At 41.4% G+C, this 16,245-nt stretch overlaps 2 protein-coding genes across 2 annotated transcripts; both read right to left on the bottom strand.

The window, feature by feature from the left end:
* Positions 1-1,011: 1,011 nt before the first annotated feature.
* Positions 1,012-4,551, bottom strand: LOC122167067 (arylacetamide deacetylase-like 4). Its single transcript, XM_042831300.1, has 4 exons — positions 4,375-4,551; positions 3,011-3,227; positions 2,522-2,585; positions 1,012-1,786 (listed from the first exon to the last, which is right to left on the bottom strand). Exons 1-4 carry the CDS (start codon positions 4,549-4,551, stop codon positions 1,012-1,014), a joined length of 1,233 nt encoding a protein of 410 aa, XP_042687234.1.
* A 4,456-nt stretch (positions 4,552-9,007) lies between these two features.
* LOC122167323 (arylacetamide deacetylase-like 4) lies at positions 9,008-14,068 on the bottom strand. The gene is made up of 4 exons (XM_042831816.1): positions 13,886-14,068; positions 12,027-12,243; positions 10,098-10,161; positions 9,008-9,782 (listed from the first exon to the last, which is right to left on the bottom strand). The coding sequence occupies exons 1-4, from the start codon at positions 14,066-14,068 to the stop codon at positions 9,008-9,010; spliced, it is 1,239 nt and encodes a 412-aa protein (XP_042687750.1).
* Between the last annotated feature and the right edge of the window lie 2,177 nt (positions 14,069-16,245).

The following is a 16,245-nucleotide window of genomic DNA, read 5'->3' as shown; positions in this document are numbered from 1 at the left end:
AAAGGGACAGAAGAGAATGTGTCTGATTTCCTGTTTAGCTGCTCAATAATTGTGGGATTGATACAGGGACTGGTATCCGACATGGCACTCTTGGATTGCGGATGATAGGATCAGCTGTTCAGAGAGAGCAGTTAATTAGTGAAGTCCTACTTCGTGATGTGTTGCTATTTAGATGAAGAGTGAGCCAACTAGCGTGGAGGTTAAATCAGCTCTTGCATATGATCTGCAGCCACAGCGTACTCCTTCCTGTGCTACAGACCTTCTTTGAGTAGCTTGGAATATATGGTATTAGCAAGGGCATTTATAAAGGAAAAAGCTGCTAGTACAATCTTCACAAACATAAATGCGTTGGCCTTATTTTGTTGTTGGAGTATTTAAATACAGGAACAAGTTTTTCAGCTTACTCATGTTTGATAGATGTAGAAACCCACGTAGAGCATCTCCACTGCAATCTGCACAAAGCTGTTCAAAGTAGCTCTGTCAAGGATTGCTCCAATTCTGATTCCATTGATCCAGGTGTGAAATATCACTGAGCTACACTTCGCCCATAGAAACATTATGGAACTTGGTGGCTGGGACATTTAGGCTTAGATACTGCACGTATAACATATAGTAAAGGCAACACGTCATTGGACTGTAATATCAGTACCTTTCTCCTTTGCCAGAACACATTTAGGCTTCTGGGAAGAGTGAAACCACAGATTGTAAGTGAATAAAATGGGCAAGACCAGATGTTGATTTAAAATTTTACAGCATCTTTAATATTTACTGAGAGAGCAGCAAGTGCCTCACTGAAATAGATCATTAAAACAGGCAGACTGCACATGAAACAGCGCTGGAAGAAACAATCACCATTTTTTCTTTTCAAAATGTCCTTTTTCAGTAGTCTTAATGTCATAATTGCTCTTTAATATAATTGCTCTTTAACTCTTGTCCTCTGATGGAATTCAGAAACATAAGAGACTCAAAGAAAAACAGTAATTTTATTGGAAGGAATAGAAGAATTTGTCTCTATAAACTTTTTAGGAAGTTCACAATATTGTCCAGACCTCTTTTTCCAGATGAAAACGACATCCATTCACTATTAAATGAGTTGATGATTCCATGGAACCCATCCTCGAGGTGGCACCAGGTCACTTGGACTCCGTTGTCCTCCAACCTCTTCTTGTACAGCAAGCCATCATCCCTCAGCACATCATATTCACAAGTCAAGATGAAGGACTCGGGCAGCTGGTGAACAACAGCATCTTCAGCTAGCAGGGGGCACAGGTTGGGCTCACAGAACCGCTTCACCGTCTCATAAACCTCAGTTGAACAGTCCAGTAGCACATGTGGCTTGTAGCCCCTAACTTTAAACCTCTCAGGGATGTAATCTTCACTCACCCACTTCCTATAATTTAATCGGACATCTATAGGGATGTGTGAACCCTCCAGGAGTTGTTCCAGATTTGAGGCGTTCCCGTTCAGGTATTGTAACACATAGAAAGCAGCGCGTTCTTGGAATAAGAGAGGGACTGCCTGATTTTGCTTATAGGATGGCAAATTGAAGTCCAGTGCCTGCAGTATTGGGTAGATCAGGATCTGAGCACGCAGCCTGGGGAGGTCTGCTCTGCCTGCCAGGGTCTGGCTAACAGCAGCCGCTAGATTGCCCCCAGCACTGTCCCCACAGACACTGATCTGGGCAGGATCCACCCCATAGTGCTCTGCATTCCTCATAAAGTGTATGGAAGCATGAAGGCAGTCTTCATACGCAGCAGGGTATTTGTGCTCAGGAGCTAAACGATACCTAATGCACGGAAGGAGACGACAAAAGTAGGAAAAGGAATGATGCTAATGTTAAATGCAGTGCTGAAAATAGCAGTTCTAGCCACCAGCAATACCACGATTACCTTTCCATTTCTCCATGGGTTGTCATAAAGCAGCTTGTGACTAGCAAGGCCAGGTGGTGGAGGCTGACTGTGTTGGGTCATTGTCTGTTTATGGCATTGCTCAGGTCTTGAACAACTCAGGAGTACTCAGCTGCTATCTACGTCCAGGTTCTATGGACTGACCCTTAATCATTTCATGCTTTCCATGTGTCAGATTGCACTATTTCCTTTCTGTATGTTCATTAGTACTCATCATCCAAGTAGTTGTCAATATAATGATGATAATATTAGCTTGTCATTCATGTAATGCTCCTGTAAGCATCAAGTAGTTTCTTTGAGTGAGGATTAAATAGAATACTGGAGTTACTCTCTGTTTACTATCAATTTCTAGATTGGAATTCCTAATTCTAGGAATTAGGAACATGTCCTACTTTTTCCAGTTAGATACCCAGAAGTGTTATTCAATTTAATCAGGCAATGAAATTCCGAGGCAGTCTTAAATGGCTCCAAATGAAAGCAGTGCAAATTTGTAAAATCACGCATCCCACAGAAATATTTCTCTGGTTACAGCTGTCACCATGGTCATGGAGGCTGTAAGGTGTCATTCACAGTATGGAAAATAATCCTTAAAAATGGCATGAGAAAAGACTCACCCGACAGACACAACCACCGAGTCACTTCCTCGGGCAAGAGAGCGGCACAGGCTTTCATGGGTCTCTGAAAGAAACGTTTTCATGTGGGGTTTTTGTTGTGTTATTCTTTGGTTGCTTTTGTTTGTGTTTTGTTGTTCGTGGGGCTTTTTTTCATCAAGAGTTCTAATGCTGTCATTACTTAAGGCAATGAATTGCAAGGAAGAAGCACGCCTTTTCTGTGCTTCTCCCTGCACAGCTCTGCAGATCTTTTTTGCCCTCTGATCGTCTCTTTCCGTTATGTTTGGTGCTTTCCCCTCGTATCTCATTGTCTTTCTTTAGGAAAAATCACGTGAAGCATAGCAGATATTACAGCAAGACTTAGAAGAGTGCATCTGTGGTTATACTCAAATTTCATAACAACTACAGGTTAAGCAACTAGCAACCTTACCATTCATGTGGAAGCTGCTTTTTAAACTAAATTACAATAATTTCTTCTGTTAGACATCTTACCAACACTTCCAAACACCCATCCTCCTCCATGGAAAAACATTACTCCTCTCCTTGGGCTGGCAGATGGAGCCTTGGGCTGGTAAATCCTTACAGGCACTTTCTCAAAGCACAGGTCCTCAATGAGGAGCTTCTGGTCTGCTCCCAGAGCCTTAATGCCTTGCATGTACCGAACAAAGCTGATCTGGCTACAGATGCCAATCTTTTCCAAAATCTTTCCCTGTTCAAACACACACAAAAAAATAGGGAATTCACTCAGGAGATTCTGTATTTTTCAGTGCAAAGGAACTGCGTGGGCAATGGATGAAATTATTTCTTTTAGTGTATTTGCTGTCCTCCAAACAGAAATGGAACAACTACGGAGTCGTTCTCACCTCAATATTGACCCTGTTTGTTGTTTTTTATACTGTGTTACATTGCAGCACACAGTTCTGGTTTATGGGACCAGTGGGCAGGTGACAAAAGGAGAACTGGCTTTTCCAGGTGCTTAACTGAAGTCTTTCTGATTATATCTTGTACTGAACTATGAGAACACACATGCTGGAATTCTTTAGTACTGTCCACTACAATCAGGAATAATCCTAACTGAGAAATATACAAATATATTTATTTCATCTTCAGTAATTTGTCTCTCTTGGAGGTGCTTAAGTAATTTATTGAGTGCGTGCACGACTTCTCACATATTCTTAACACCCCTGTTAGCATCTATCATTACCTCTATCATTCTGGGTTCAGTTAGATCCTTTGTCAGCACAACCAACCAGAAATCGGGTGCTGCTAACAGCCCTAGCCCTTGTTTGCTCTTTGATCCCATCCAAACAAGCTTGCTTAGCTGCTCGTAAGTTACAAATACGTGGGGAGATGGAATTCTTTCAGCCCCTCTTGGGCAACCTCCCCCAGTTTTGTCACTTGTTTCACAAAGATCAAACCCTTTCCCAAACCAGTAGTTCAGTCTGTAATTTTATCTTCAAAACAAACACAAAACCCTTCACTCCCAAGCCCAAGCAAAGCTTGAAAGCATGCCTCCAAGGACACTGGCTACATTCTGAGCCTTGAATGGAAACAGCTTCTATTTCATTTCTAGTAAGTATTCTACTTTATGCTAGGTTAGCACAGTTCACATTAGAGGCGCAGTCAGGCTCTCTAACCCCTGTGTTAGGCAGTGCTTGTGTACTGCCTCATGTAAGAGCTGGGCATAATCTCTGTAATGAGGCAGTGCAATGTGAAGAATCTGATAAAGGTTTCTTTAGCAAAACTGAGCTCTAGATGCAACTTGCAGCATGCCAGCTATGCCTTGCATGGCAAAGTTCTAGCCTTGCATTCAGGTTCACCATTCCTCCCATCACAGTCACACAAGGTTAACTTACCACCACAGCCGTGCTTATCAAAATAACGTGAGTGATTCGAAGCTTCACAGGTTCATTCACTCCAGGAGGAATTTCAGAGTTGGAGAAATCAAAATTAAATGCCGCCATGACCAACAGTATCAATCCAGCAACAAAAACTGCCAGGAAAAGCACGAGGATCGTGTAAATAGCTGCCATTTTGCACAGCTGTGGACAAAGTGACCTGAAATGTCTTTGATTCGACTTTCCCCGATATCTTTGGTTTCTTACTTCCTGATTCTTAAATGCCTTTGTTTGTCAGAAGGCTGCCCTGGTGAAAAGCTTTTCTCCTCCCTTTTGCTAATACATTACTGCGTGTCTTTCCCTCTCCCACTCTCCCTCTGCATACCCCTTAATTTCACAAAAGATAAATCAAGTTCTGAATTCTGTTACAAGATCTATGCCAGCAACATTTTGGAATTTTTGCAGGAAAGCAGTCCTTGGCAGGGACAGGAGTGTAATGAATCAACTGCATTAAAATCAGTTAGAGGGTGGAGAAAAGACACGAGGTGCTCGTATTCCTTGAGCCTGTGGCACTATCAAATACATTTCATAGAATCATAGAATCATAGAATCACAGAATGGCCTGGGTTGCAAAGGAGCACAATGCTCCTCCAGCTCCAACCCCCTGCTGTGTGCAGGTCACCAACCAGCAGCCCAGGCTGCCCAGAGCCACATCCAGCCTGGCCTTGAATGCCTGCAGGGATGGGGCATCCACAGCCTCCTTGGGCAGCCTGTTCCAGTGCCTCACCACCCTCTGGGTGAAAAACTTCCTCCTAATATCCAACCTAAACCTCCCCTGTCTCAGTTTAAAACCATTCCTCTTTATCCTGTCACTATCCAACTATCCATTTCAGAAGAAGTTTATCTAGAGATGCTTGTCCCATGCTTTTCAAATCTGTAGAGGTATCTCTGTACACTGAGGGATATGAAATGCCAGCAGGAGCAGGGCAGTGATTGCCCCCTGTACTCAGCTCTGGTGAGGCCCCATCTCGACTGCTGTGTCCAGTCTTGGACCCCTCACTGCAAGAAAGACATGGAGGCCCTGGAGCGGGTTCAAAGAAGGGCAAAAGAGCTGGTGAGGGGTCTGGAGCACAGGGCTGATGAGCAGCAACTGAAGGAGCTGGGATTGTTCAGTTTGGAGAAGAGGAGGCTCAGAAGAGACCTTATTGCTCTCTGTAACCACCTGAAGGGAGGTTGTAATGAGCTGGGGGTCTGCCTCTTCTCTTGTGTAACAGTGATAGAACCAGAGGCTTCATGCTGCACCAGGGGAGATTTTGGCTGGATGTTAGGAAATACTACTTGTTTGAAAGAGTGGTCAGGCACTGGAATGGGCTGCACAGGGAGGTGATGGAGTCACCGAGCCTGGAGGTGTTGAAGGAACGTTTGGATTTTGTGTTGAAGGACACGGTTTAGTGAGAACTATTGGTGATGGGTGGATGGTTGGGGTGGATGATCCTGTAGGTCTTTTCCAACCTTGGTGATTCTGTGAAATGTGTTCATTTAGCATCTCGTTTCCCCACCCTATCCATGTCCATTTAGTTAGCAGGAAGTTATTGCCATATATATGGCAATCATTGCAAATCAATCAGTAAAGAAAAAAGATTAATTTGTGGCTAGGAGAGTGCTGAATGAGCTGTAAGACATGTCCTGCAGTTAGATGGCTCTGAGTTTGGCTTTGAATTCAAACAGAGGTACTTCTCTATTCTGACTAGATAATACATGTTCTCTTATTCTTTAGAATATAATTAAGAGAATGGGAAATAAAATTAAGTGCACATCTTTCAACTTCTCCATAGCTTCAGTATTCAGTATTCAGCGTTGTTGTTTTTTTAAATGCCTCTTGCCTAGCTCTGCCCAGGCTTAGCTCTGCAGAGTGCAGCATGAAGAGCTCTTCCTACTGACATCAGCTGCAAACACTGCATTGCAATTGGCCCCATCCTCCATTGCTTGGCGATTACAGTTCTCTTTATGCTTCTCTAAACCTTGTGGAATTATCACAGCCTGTCTCATGAGTTGGGTCACTTGTTCTTCTTTCACTGTTTCTCTCTAATGTTTTCCAGTGTTATTTTTTCTGATTTCATGCCTTTCTTCATTATTGTTAATGCAAGGGTATCTAACAGCTTTATATTTGTTCAGCCAGCTTTTCCTGCTTGTTCTTTGCGTGTGTCTGGTTGAAAAGTTATCCAAAAAATTGGCATCAGCAGTAGTGCTTAAATTTTTCCCTTGTGGACAAGATGGAAATTTCAGTTGAAAGATTTCTAGTTTCTCCATTTATATATTGTTACTCTAAATAATTTCTTCCCTGGAACAAGAAGCTGGTTGTCATAAAGCCAACAACAACGACTATTCATTTGAATGCATCGTTAATAAAACAGTAGAGGAGACTGAGTTTAGATTCATGATCAGGTTATCTTGTATCAAGTAAGCTTCAGTGACTTCAGGGGGAAACTGGAGGAGAGAGATTGTGGATGCCCCATTCCTGCAGGCATTCAAGGCCAGGCTGGATGTGGCTCTGGGCAGCCTGGGCTGCTGGTTGGTGACCCTGCACATAGCAGGGGGTTGGAACTGGATGAGCATTGTGGTGCTTTTCAATCCAGGCCATTCTATGACTCTGTGATTCTGTGATCTCTGATGTCCCTCCCAACCCAACCTTTCAATGATTCAGCATGCTTTTGTCTCGCTCCAATTTATAGGAGGGAGATGAGGTTCTTTAATATCTGTATGCCCGGTGTGAGATTAAGAAACAACGGTTCATATGTTGTTGCATCCGGTTTATTACTAAGACCTAATCAGGGAGACAGGGAAGGGAAGGAGTGCGATAGAAAAGATGGAAAAGAAGCAGGAGTTGCGTAAAGCGGGGAGAGTCACCAGCAGGATCCAGCAGCGTCCCGTTGCACAGTGTTTGAAGGTCCCGGGCAGAACGCAGCAGAAGACGGGGAGCAGCAGCGTGGCCAGCCTTGGGCAGCAGGCAGGTAGACGAGGAAGTCGAGGAGCCAATTCTTGAAGCAGCAACAGCGGTCAGGCAGCAGGCTCAGGAGAGTTCGACAGTATGCAGGAATCACCTCAACCTTCAGGAATCCCTCTATCTTCCGGAATTTCTCTCTCTTCTTCTTCAGGAGGAATCTGCTGCCAGAAATCCTCCGTTCTTCTTCATGAGGGATCTCTTGTCAGAAAACCCCGTTCTTCATGAGGAATCTGTTGTCAGAAACCTATCCTCATGGTTTTCAGTTCCTCTTTTATCCTCCTTATTCTCCTGCCTACGTGACAAGGATGGGCCTCGAGCAAGAGTCACTGAGTACCCCCTGAGATGGCCATCATCCGGAGATGGGTCCACACAAAGGAGCACTTCACAGCTATTTAGCTGCAGCTCATCTCGCTCTCGTTGCCCCTGGCCTTGTCCATCTGCATTCCCCCAGACAAAGGATTTCACAATCCTTGCTCGGGACTTGTCTGGACTTGAACAAGTCCATCTGTGTCCCCAGCAAGCTTTGAGACACAGACGTTGACAGAATAATATCTTACAGAGTAATATCTTACAGCTTTCCCATCTGAGGAAATGCTACACCATGAAATGACAGATCTGACGAGGTAAAATTAGCAAGGCTGTGGTCACTGCCGGTGTTGCATTGCTTCTTTCACCAAGCATTTAGATTGGTTCAATTAGATTTGTTACTGGATAAGTGTTAAGCAAATTTAACCTGCTCTTAAAACTGACATTTTCACAGTACGGGTTTTTATTTTTGTTGCTGTTGCTGAAAGCATCACAACATTGCCATGACATCACAGCTCCTTGTAAGATAATGCAATGTCCCACTTCTCTACTTTCTTAGAGTAGAGAAAGTTGAGAGTTGTCTTAGACAACTGGGGTCTTCAGAACTTTCCAAAGAAAAACAGAATAATAGGTGGAGCATTCACTGAAGTGTGGGGGTTCCAATTAAAGAATCAAATCCCAAAGGAAAACATCATTTCTCAGATTCCAAACAAAATCGAGCTCATAGTAATTCCAACTGAGAACTCAGTTTCAGAAAGAAGTCTTTATTTCAAGAAAAGTGTAGTCCTTGTGTGAGCTAACCCTAGAAGTTGGAATGCATAGCTGCATTAAAATTCATATCTGACACAAGGCTTCACCGAACCTAAGACGGGTTCCATAAACATTTCCTACCTTCACCAGGGCCAAAGTGACCTCCAGTTGTTGTCTTCAGCATTTCTAGGCTGTAGAGAAAACTTCAGGAAGACGTGGGTTAGTGGGCAGTACTGATGGTAGGTGGATGGTTGGACTGAATGATCTTAGAGGTCTTTTCCAACCTTAATAATTCTGTGATTCTATGTTATTTGCCTTGACTGTGTGCCAGCTACTGCAATGGCTGGAGGTGAAGTGCCAGGTGCTCCATTTCATTGGTGTGTTTTTATTATAGTGTTTTGGTGGTGCTTTAATAACCTTAGAATTTTTTGTAAGTAACTGCAGAATGAGAAATCAGATTCCTCATACAGTCAAAATAGAAAATATAAATCAAATGTATATGTAAAATGTATAAAATATAAATCCTTCTTTGCCAAGCATAAATTCACCAAGGATAGTGTAAGGCCTGCATCATTTTTCTGAAAAATACTTTTATAGACTGTTTATATAATTCACAGTATTATCCATTATCTTTTCTCCAGATAAAAAGGAAAAAATCCCATAGCCAAAAAAGGCTAAAATGCCATGGAAACCACTCTCAGAATGATACCAGGTTACTTGAATGCCGTTGTCCTCTAATCGCTTCTTGTATAACAGCCCATCATCTCTAAGCACGTCAAACTCACAGGTCACAATATAGGATTCTGGGAGCTGGCAAATGATGGCATCTTCAGCTAAAAGAGGGGAAAATGTCATTGCTAGCACTTCTTTGATTGCTTCATGGACTTCGGGTTTATATGAAGTGTACTTCTGAGGTTTGTAGCCTCTAATCTTGAATTCATCAGGAATATTGTCAGCACTTATCCATTTTTTGTATTTCCATTTCATGCTCTCAGGAACGTGGCAGTTTTGTATGATATCTTCAAAATATGATGGTTTTCTATTAAGGTAACGAAAACAGAAGTAGATGACTAGCTTCCGAGATAATATGGGGACTGAAGCATTCTGCTGATAGGAAGGCAATTGAAAATCTAGCCCCTGTAGTCCTGGATACAATAAGATCTGTGCACGTACTTTTGGGAGATTTCTTTTATTCACCAGTATTTGGCAAATAACCGTAGCAAAATTGGCTCCACAGCTGTCACCACCAAGGATGATGAGAGCAGGATCCACGTGATACTCATCTAAATTCCTCATGAAGTATAAGGTAGCGTTGAGACAATCAGAATATTGCCCAGGATATGGGTGTTCAGGAGCCAAGCGATAGCTGGAATGTCAAAGACATTGGGGTTATTTTCAAAGTCATTATAAAAATGTGATTTGTGCTGTTGGCATGGTAGTTGGGTAGGTCTTTTTATCTATGTTTTAAAGTTTGCTTGCTTTTAACTCAGTGTAAATATAAACTAATGGTTTAGCTATTTTAGAATGCTTCGCCTCTAAGTACATTTCCAAATGAAAGGAAAGGCTCAAGGCAGAAATACGCAGCACAATCTGAAATAGCTGAGATTATTGGCATATTTTTCAGAACTGTTTCAATTGTGAACCATTACCACAAATGTCTGTACATAAAAGTGACACTTACCCAACAGACACAACCACTGAGTCGCACTTCTTGGCGATATAGCGACATATTCTTTCAAAGGCTCCTAAAGACAAAGCATAACAGAGGTGACATTTTAAAAGTTAAATATTCTTTTGAAAGTGTAGATCCATATTAAGGTATTGCACACGTTCTCTGTGGAAGCCACTGCAGCAGCATGGGACCAATGAGTAACTTTTGTGCAATGCAACCTTTACACGTTCACATATTTTCTGATTATTAGTCACTGGTGGATAGGGCATAACACAGACATATGAATGGTGATGCTGGGGAAAAGAAGAAGTGTCCAGGTTGGTATCACATCTCAGCTGATGGATGACGAAAATGTCTAAGCTTGTGACAACCATGTGATAATGCTTATGCAAAAGGCTTACGGAAATTTTAGGCTTCAAGAACTCCACTGAGTCACAAAGTGCGTCTTTATGTGATGCCCTTGATCAATTTTCTTTCCATGATCAGCACATTTGTGCAGTGAATTCCACTGCTTACTTACAAAGATTTGAAGAACCATTTCTTTTTGCTCGGATATTCCATTTGATCTTTTGCTATAAGAAATGGTGACTAATCATTCCTTGAACTTCCCATGCTTCCTATAATTCTGTAGACATTCAGTGTATCTGTCTCTCCATCTTTTCCAGCCTGAAGAGTCTTAGTGCTTCAGTATGGAAAGACTTCTATCATCTACAGAGGACACTTTCTGGTACTGTTAGATCCAATTTGATGCATGGGAATCAGAACGTCGTATTTCAAAACAGCATGGATTTATTACAGCATCATAAAGATCTTTCCTGTTTCGTCCTATTTTCCTCTCCTAATAATAATTCCCGACATCTTATTTGCTTTTTGACTGCTACTATGCACTAAGTCAACATTTTCAAGCAGTTATTTCCTAACATAGTCCCCAAATCATCTACCACCCAAATCAGCATATTAGTCTGCTTAGACTCCGTAGTTTTATTTATTAAATCAGGATCTTCAATGTGACTTCTGCACTCCATATCACCTACAGTTTTGTGTCACCTACCATTTTATTGCCCAATCCTCTGGTATCATAAAGATATTCTTCACTTCTTCAGCCAGCCACTTGCTACCCTGAGGGCCTTTGAATCATATCACCTTTCATAATAAAACCTTGTTATTGTGTTAGTTGCTTTCCTGTAGACAAATACCAAGGGGCATTGAAGTGAAGTGTCACGTACATGTAGATATGGGCACTGTGTTAAGCCAAGGCACATGATACAGCTCCTTTCATGTGCTGATTGTGCAATATGGATTGCGTTGTGAACAACAGTCCAACTTTGTGGTGGTTTTTTTTTTTCCTTCCAGCTATGGAGACTCACAACCTCACCTGCACGTAACTGAAGTCTGTCTGTCATTGTGCCAATGGAGATACACCCTTTGAAATATGATTCTTTAACAGAAATTCTTATATGACTTTTAAATCTTAAATTTCTTTAAGTTCTTTCTCGGACTGTGCCTTTCTGTCTGTTAGATCTCCTTTGATCTGTGACCTACAGATTGAGATACACGGATTTGTGCTCCCACCCAGAAGATGAGTACTGAGCAGAGTAATATATCTTAACTTCTGTACTTTGAGGCTCCATTCAAGCTTACGGAAAACACTTTGGTCCAGTTGAGGTCCACAAGTAAAAATTTCTCCTTGAAAAGTAATTGAAGCTTTGTTTCAAAGAACCAATCCAAAATTTATTCTTTCTGGGAGCTCTATTGTCCTTTTCATCATTATGATTACCCTCAACTGCACACTAGACTGTTAATCTGTAAGGTCATTTTCAGTTAGTACTGGGTTTACAAAATCTGTTGTCATTAGGAAGAACCAGTGAGATACTGACACATGGCTGAGGGGTAAAGATTTGGATTTGACTTTAAGCATAAAACTGGCTGGTTTCTTACTAATGCTCCCAAATGTGCCAGCTCCTCCATGAAAATACAGTATTCCTCTTCTTTTGCCAGCAGGTGGCCACTTGGGCTGATAAATCCTCAGTGGTACCTCGTCTACTTTGAGGTCTTTGATAAGAAGATTTGAATCTCTCCATGGTGGTATTCCATCCACCACAAGTCGCAATAAGCTTAAATCACTGCAGATCCCAAGCTTCTCCAAAATCTTTCCCTGTTGAAAAGAAAGAATAATTAGTGTGAAAGGTTACAATCCTCTTTAATTTGAAAAAAAAAAAAAAAAAAAAAGAAAGTCTTGGGTTTATTTTACTGCTTCCTATTTCAGGAGACAGTGCCTCATTGGAGATCCTTGAGCTGTTCTGATTGAATTGAGTGTTGCTGAAGGTTGGGAAAAAGCATCAAACTCTGTTCTGCGTAGGCAGTGGTCCTTTTGCTCATTATCTATTTTTGCAAGTTTCATTTTGCAGATCTAAAAAATGCACTTCAGCTGACAATAGAGAGGGAAGGAGAGAAATAATCTTTGATTTGGAAATGTCAGTAGCAACTATGGGCGTGAGGCTGATGAAAGAACAGATTAGTAGGCAACTAACCAAGTAGGTTCTGCTAAAATGTATGGGAGCTGTGGGCTCCTGAGGTACACAAACAATAGCAGTTGCTTCTGCTCCTTAAGCTGTGATGAAAACAGAACATTTCTAGACACTTTCCTGAGCAACCTGTTGTAGGGAACCTCCTCAGCAGGTGGTTGGACTTGGTGATCCCTGGAGGTCCCTTCCAGCCCCTACAGTTCTGTGATTCTTAGAAGATATTTTTATATCTCTTTTATTAAAATGCATTATATGTCGTATGAAAATTACAGAGAAAATGTAATTATTTGACTATAAAATCAATTCTTTCGAAGCCCAGTATCCAAATGCTGTGTGATTTGTAGAGGAAGACCTCAAGATCTTAAATGGATTCAGTGGTCACTTCCAGCCCAAGGATGTTTTAAAGCCAACCTATGTAGATCTAGGAGGTCATTAGGAACTTGCTTTGTGCCCATGCTTTTTTCCTCCCTAAAAATCTGTATAGAATTTCTTTGACGTTGGAAATACCACGCAACTTAGGGGATGGATGGAACAAACAAGAATGTTTAAAACTAAAAATCTCCATTTTTTACATCTTTTTCACAATAATTAAGTGCCTCTTGTAATTTGAAACATTTTAATTTTTCTATCGATGGAAGCAGACATATCAGAATTATGTTAAATTCATGTGAGAAAATACACACAGATACACACACATCCTTAAGGAATGAGAGAAGCCTAAACACATCATTCACAAATACTTTTATACTCATATTTTCTGACCTAGCCATGTAAGAGGAAAGCCCAAACCATTGCTATCATTTTGTATTTGTTTTATTGCCTATGATACACAATGTGTGTAGGTCTATGAATACATGTATGTGTGACTGTGTATAGTAGATACAGAATGAAGCAAATGGAAAGAGGAGCAATGCAGGCTTGCTTCTAAATAAATATTATATGTACATCCAGTTCAGTATATTATATGTACATCCAGTTCAGCAGGTACACCATACATAAATAGATTTATTATTGTTAATCTTCATGTGAAACTATTTTCCAAATGTAAAGAAGCTGCAGTTTGATAATGCTCTAAAAAAAAATTAAATAAGCTTTTAGGATTAGTCCTGCTTTATGAATTAATTTAACATTCTTTGGCTAGCATAGGGGTGCTTCTAGGCTTCAAGGGGCTGAATTGCTGCTCCCTCGTTTCTTTTTTTCCTTAAGCCATTGTCTTCCAGCCATCCTTCCAAAACAAAAGGGAAATGCCCCGTTGTAAGAAATTGAACTTACCAGCACCATGGTGGTGATCAACAGCGAATGGTAAAAGAGAAGCTTTAGAGGTTGGTCAATTCCAGGTGGCAGGTCTGAATGGAGAAAGTCATAGAACAACCGTGCCAAAAACAGCGCTGGTACTAAGACAGGTGAAATGAAAATCACTCCTAATACTGCTAAGCTTTTATGGAAGAATGCCATTTCACTTCAATGGAAGTGAACTCCAAAAAGAAAAAAAAAACAACCACCAAAAACCTGTCCTGCCTCAAGTCTTGGTTCTTGGGTGTCTCAGAGGTGTCTTCACAGCAGACTAAGCAATCCGTTCATTAGCAGAAATAAGTTTATTAATGTTGCAATACTCTGATACTCTCCTCCCTTCTTTGCTAATGATACTATTGGCAACACTAAGATTAAAAAAGGGGGAGGGGGAAATTTCCTTTTTCAAAAGTGGCATTTGAAATATATGGAATCGACTGATATCCTGAAGCTTGGTGGTGTCCGGCTTCTTGTCGGCACGTTATGGATGCCATCACTGTTGTTAGGTTACATTCTGGAGATGTGAGGACCCTCACAGCTGCCATCAAGGTGAATGCTCCTCTGACAAGAAAAATACCCATATCTGCATTTATTACGAATTTTGTTTCACAGGCACACTTAATTAAGACAGCATTTGCTCTGTCTATGACCTGTGGTACATCTCAGTGGAAAGACTGGGTTAATTTAAGTGATGTGTTCTACTTCAGCTAGGACAGAAATGCATCAATTCTGCTTTTTCCATGAGATAGGAGTACAAACTGTACAATTAGTGCTGACCTGAAGCCGTGCGTGGGTCTCCCAGGTGGTGTCTGTCAACTCAAGCCCCTGGTACATCTTTTCAGAGATTGAATTTTATGTTCATTCTTGCTTGTAATTTAACATAAAGGCATTCTGGATACACATATATTAGTAAGGAATGGCTGAAGTTGGTGGCAGCTGATTGGAGAAACCCTTTCTGTTTTCTTCATTGAATTTCATTTTCCACACAATGACAAAGTTACAGTTCCCAAACTGCTTTCCTGTCCTGGCTTTTAAAATGAAATTCCCATCAGAAAATTGACTTAATCCTTAGCTTCATTAGCTCAATATCCAAGTCAAAACAACCAAGTCAGCCCGCTTGCACAACTAGAGATAAGAATGTGTGGGATAAAGCAACTGGATTCTGCACCAATATTTGTGCAATGTGCAAACTCTCAGCTGTTCCAGGTGGCAAAAACATTCACCCACAACCCTTCTATTGTTCAAGAACCATCAATGAAGTGATGTTTCAGAATAACATCTTGCTGTTTTACCCTTGTAGCTGTATGCTATTGCAGCTCCTCAGTCCTTCCTCCCTACCACAGTTCCCATGCTTTCCAAAACCAAGCAGTGACCTTAGGGCTGCCCAATCCCTCTGGGAGTGCTCATATTCACAACCATCTCATGAATTTTGGTCCCTCCTATTCTGATACACATACGTGACTTAAATAATCTGTTGCCACACATCACTTTCTTTTCTACTGATGCTTGGTCAGAGATGTTTCAAATCTTTCCATTCTGGTCAACCATTCTGCCCATGCAGATGTACAAGCAGAGGTATCTGTGATCAGTGTCAATCTCTCATAGGTTATGTTGAGCAGAGAGCACCATGTTTCCAACAGTCCACGTGGATTGGTTTCTTCAAAGCTGATCTTAGATGGGCAATCACAGACCTCTTCATAGTCTGAGAATGCACAAAACTCTTCACATCAGTCTGTTGTCGGTCTTATAGTCAGGCAGCTTTCAAACCAAACCAAGGTTGAAGTTCCAGGGTGGATGATGTGGACATCAGGTGGTTGTGGGCTGTGTTAGGAAATCGCTGACAATTGCAGTGCAGGTAATTCAGGAAGTGCTACAAGAGCTAATGAGTGACAGCGTGCTGGTGTTTAATGACTGAGGTGCTGATTCGATCGAGTACAGCCAGCTTTAGTAACTAAATGGAAGACATAAAGCAAAAAAAAAAAAAAAGAAAAAAGGAAGTAAAAGCCAAACTAATAGCTGCTGCTGCTGTGTTCCTCTTTTTATTTCTTCATTTTGTTTGGTTTTAGTGTACCTTTCTAAATGAAACACTCCTGTAAATGTGATTTACCTGGCTATGTGTATGCATCTACCCCAGATGATGCTGTAGGACATCCATATTCCTAATGCAACGTAGCTGACTTCAGTTTTACCAAGTGGAGCAGGTAGGAATCTTACTGCTCCCATTTCTGTACGCATGCAAGGGAATGACTGAAAACAGCTTAGACCTCTTCACATCTGGTGAGCCTTACTCTTCTGATGTCTGAGAAGGATTTAGTGTGTCCTTCACAGGAGCACAGTAGTCT

The sequence above is a fragment of the Centrocercus urophasianus genome, unplaced genomic scaffold (assembly GCF_019232065.1).
Source record: "Centrocercus urophasianus isolate 14NV4802_14NV808 unplaced genomic scaffold, USGS_Curo_1.0 seq_36, whole genome shotgun sequence".
Lineage (NCBI taxonomy): Eukaryota > Metazoa > Chordata > Aves > Galliformes > Phasianidae > Centrocercus > Centrocercus urophasianus.
Note: the sequence above shows the minus strand (reverse complement) of the source record. Positions and strands in the feature narration are given on the sequence as shown.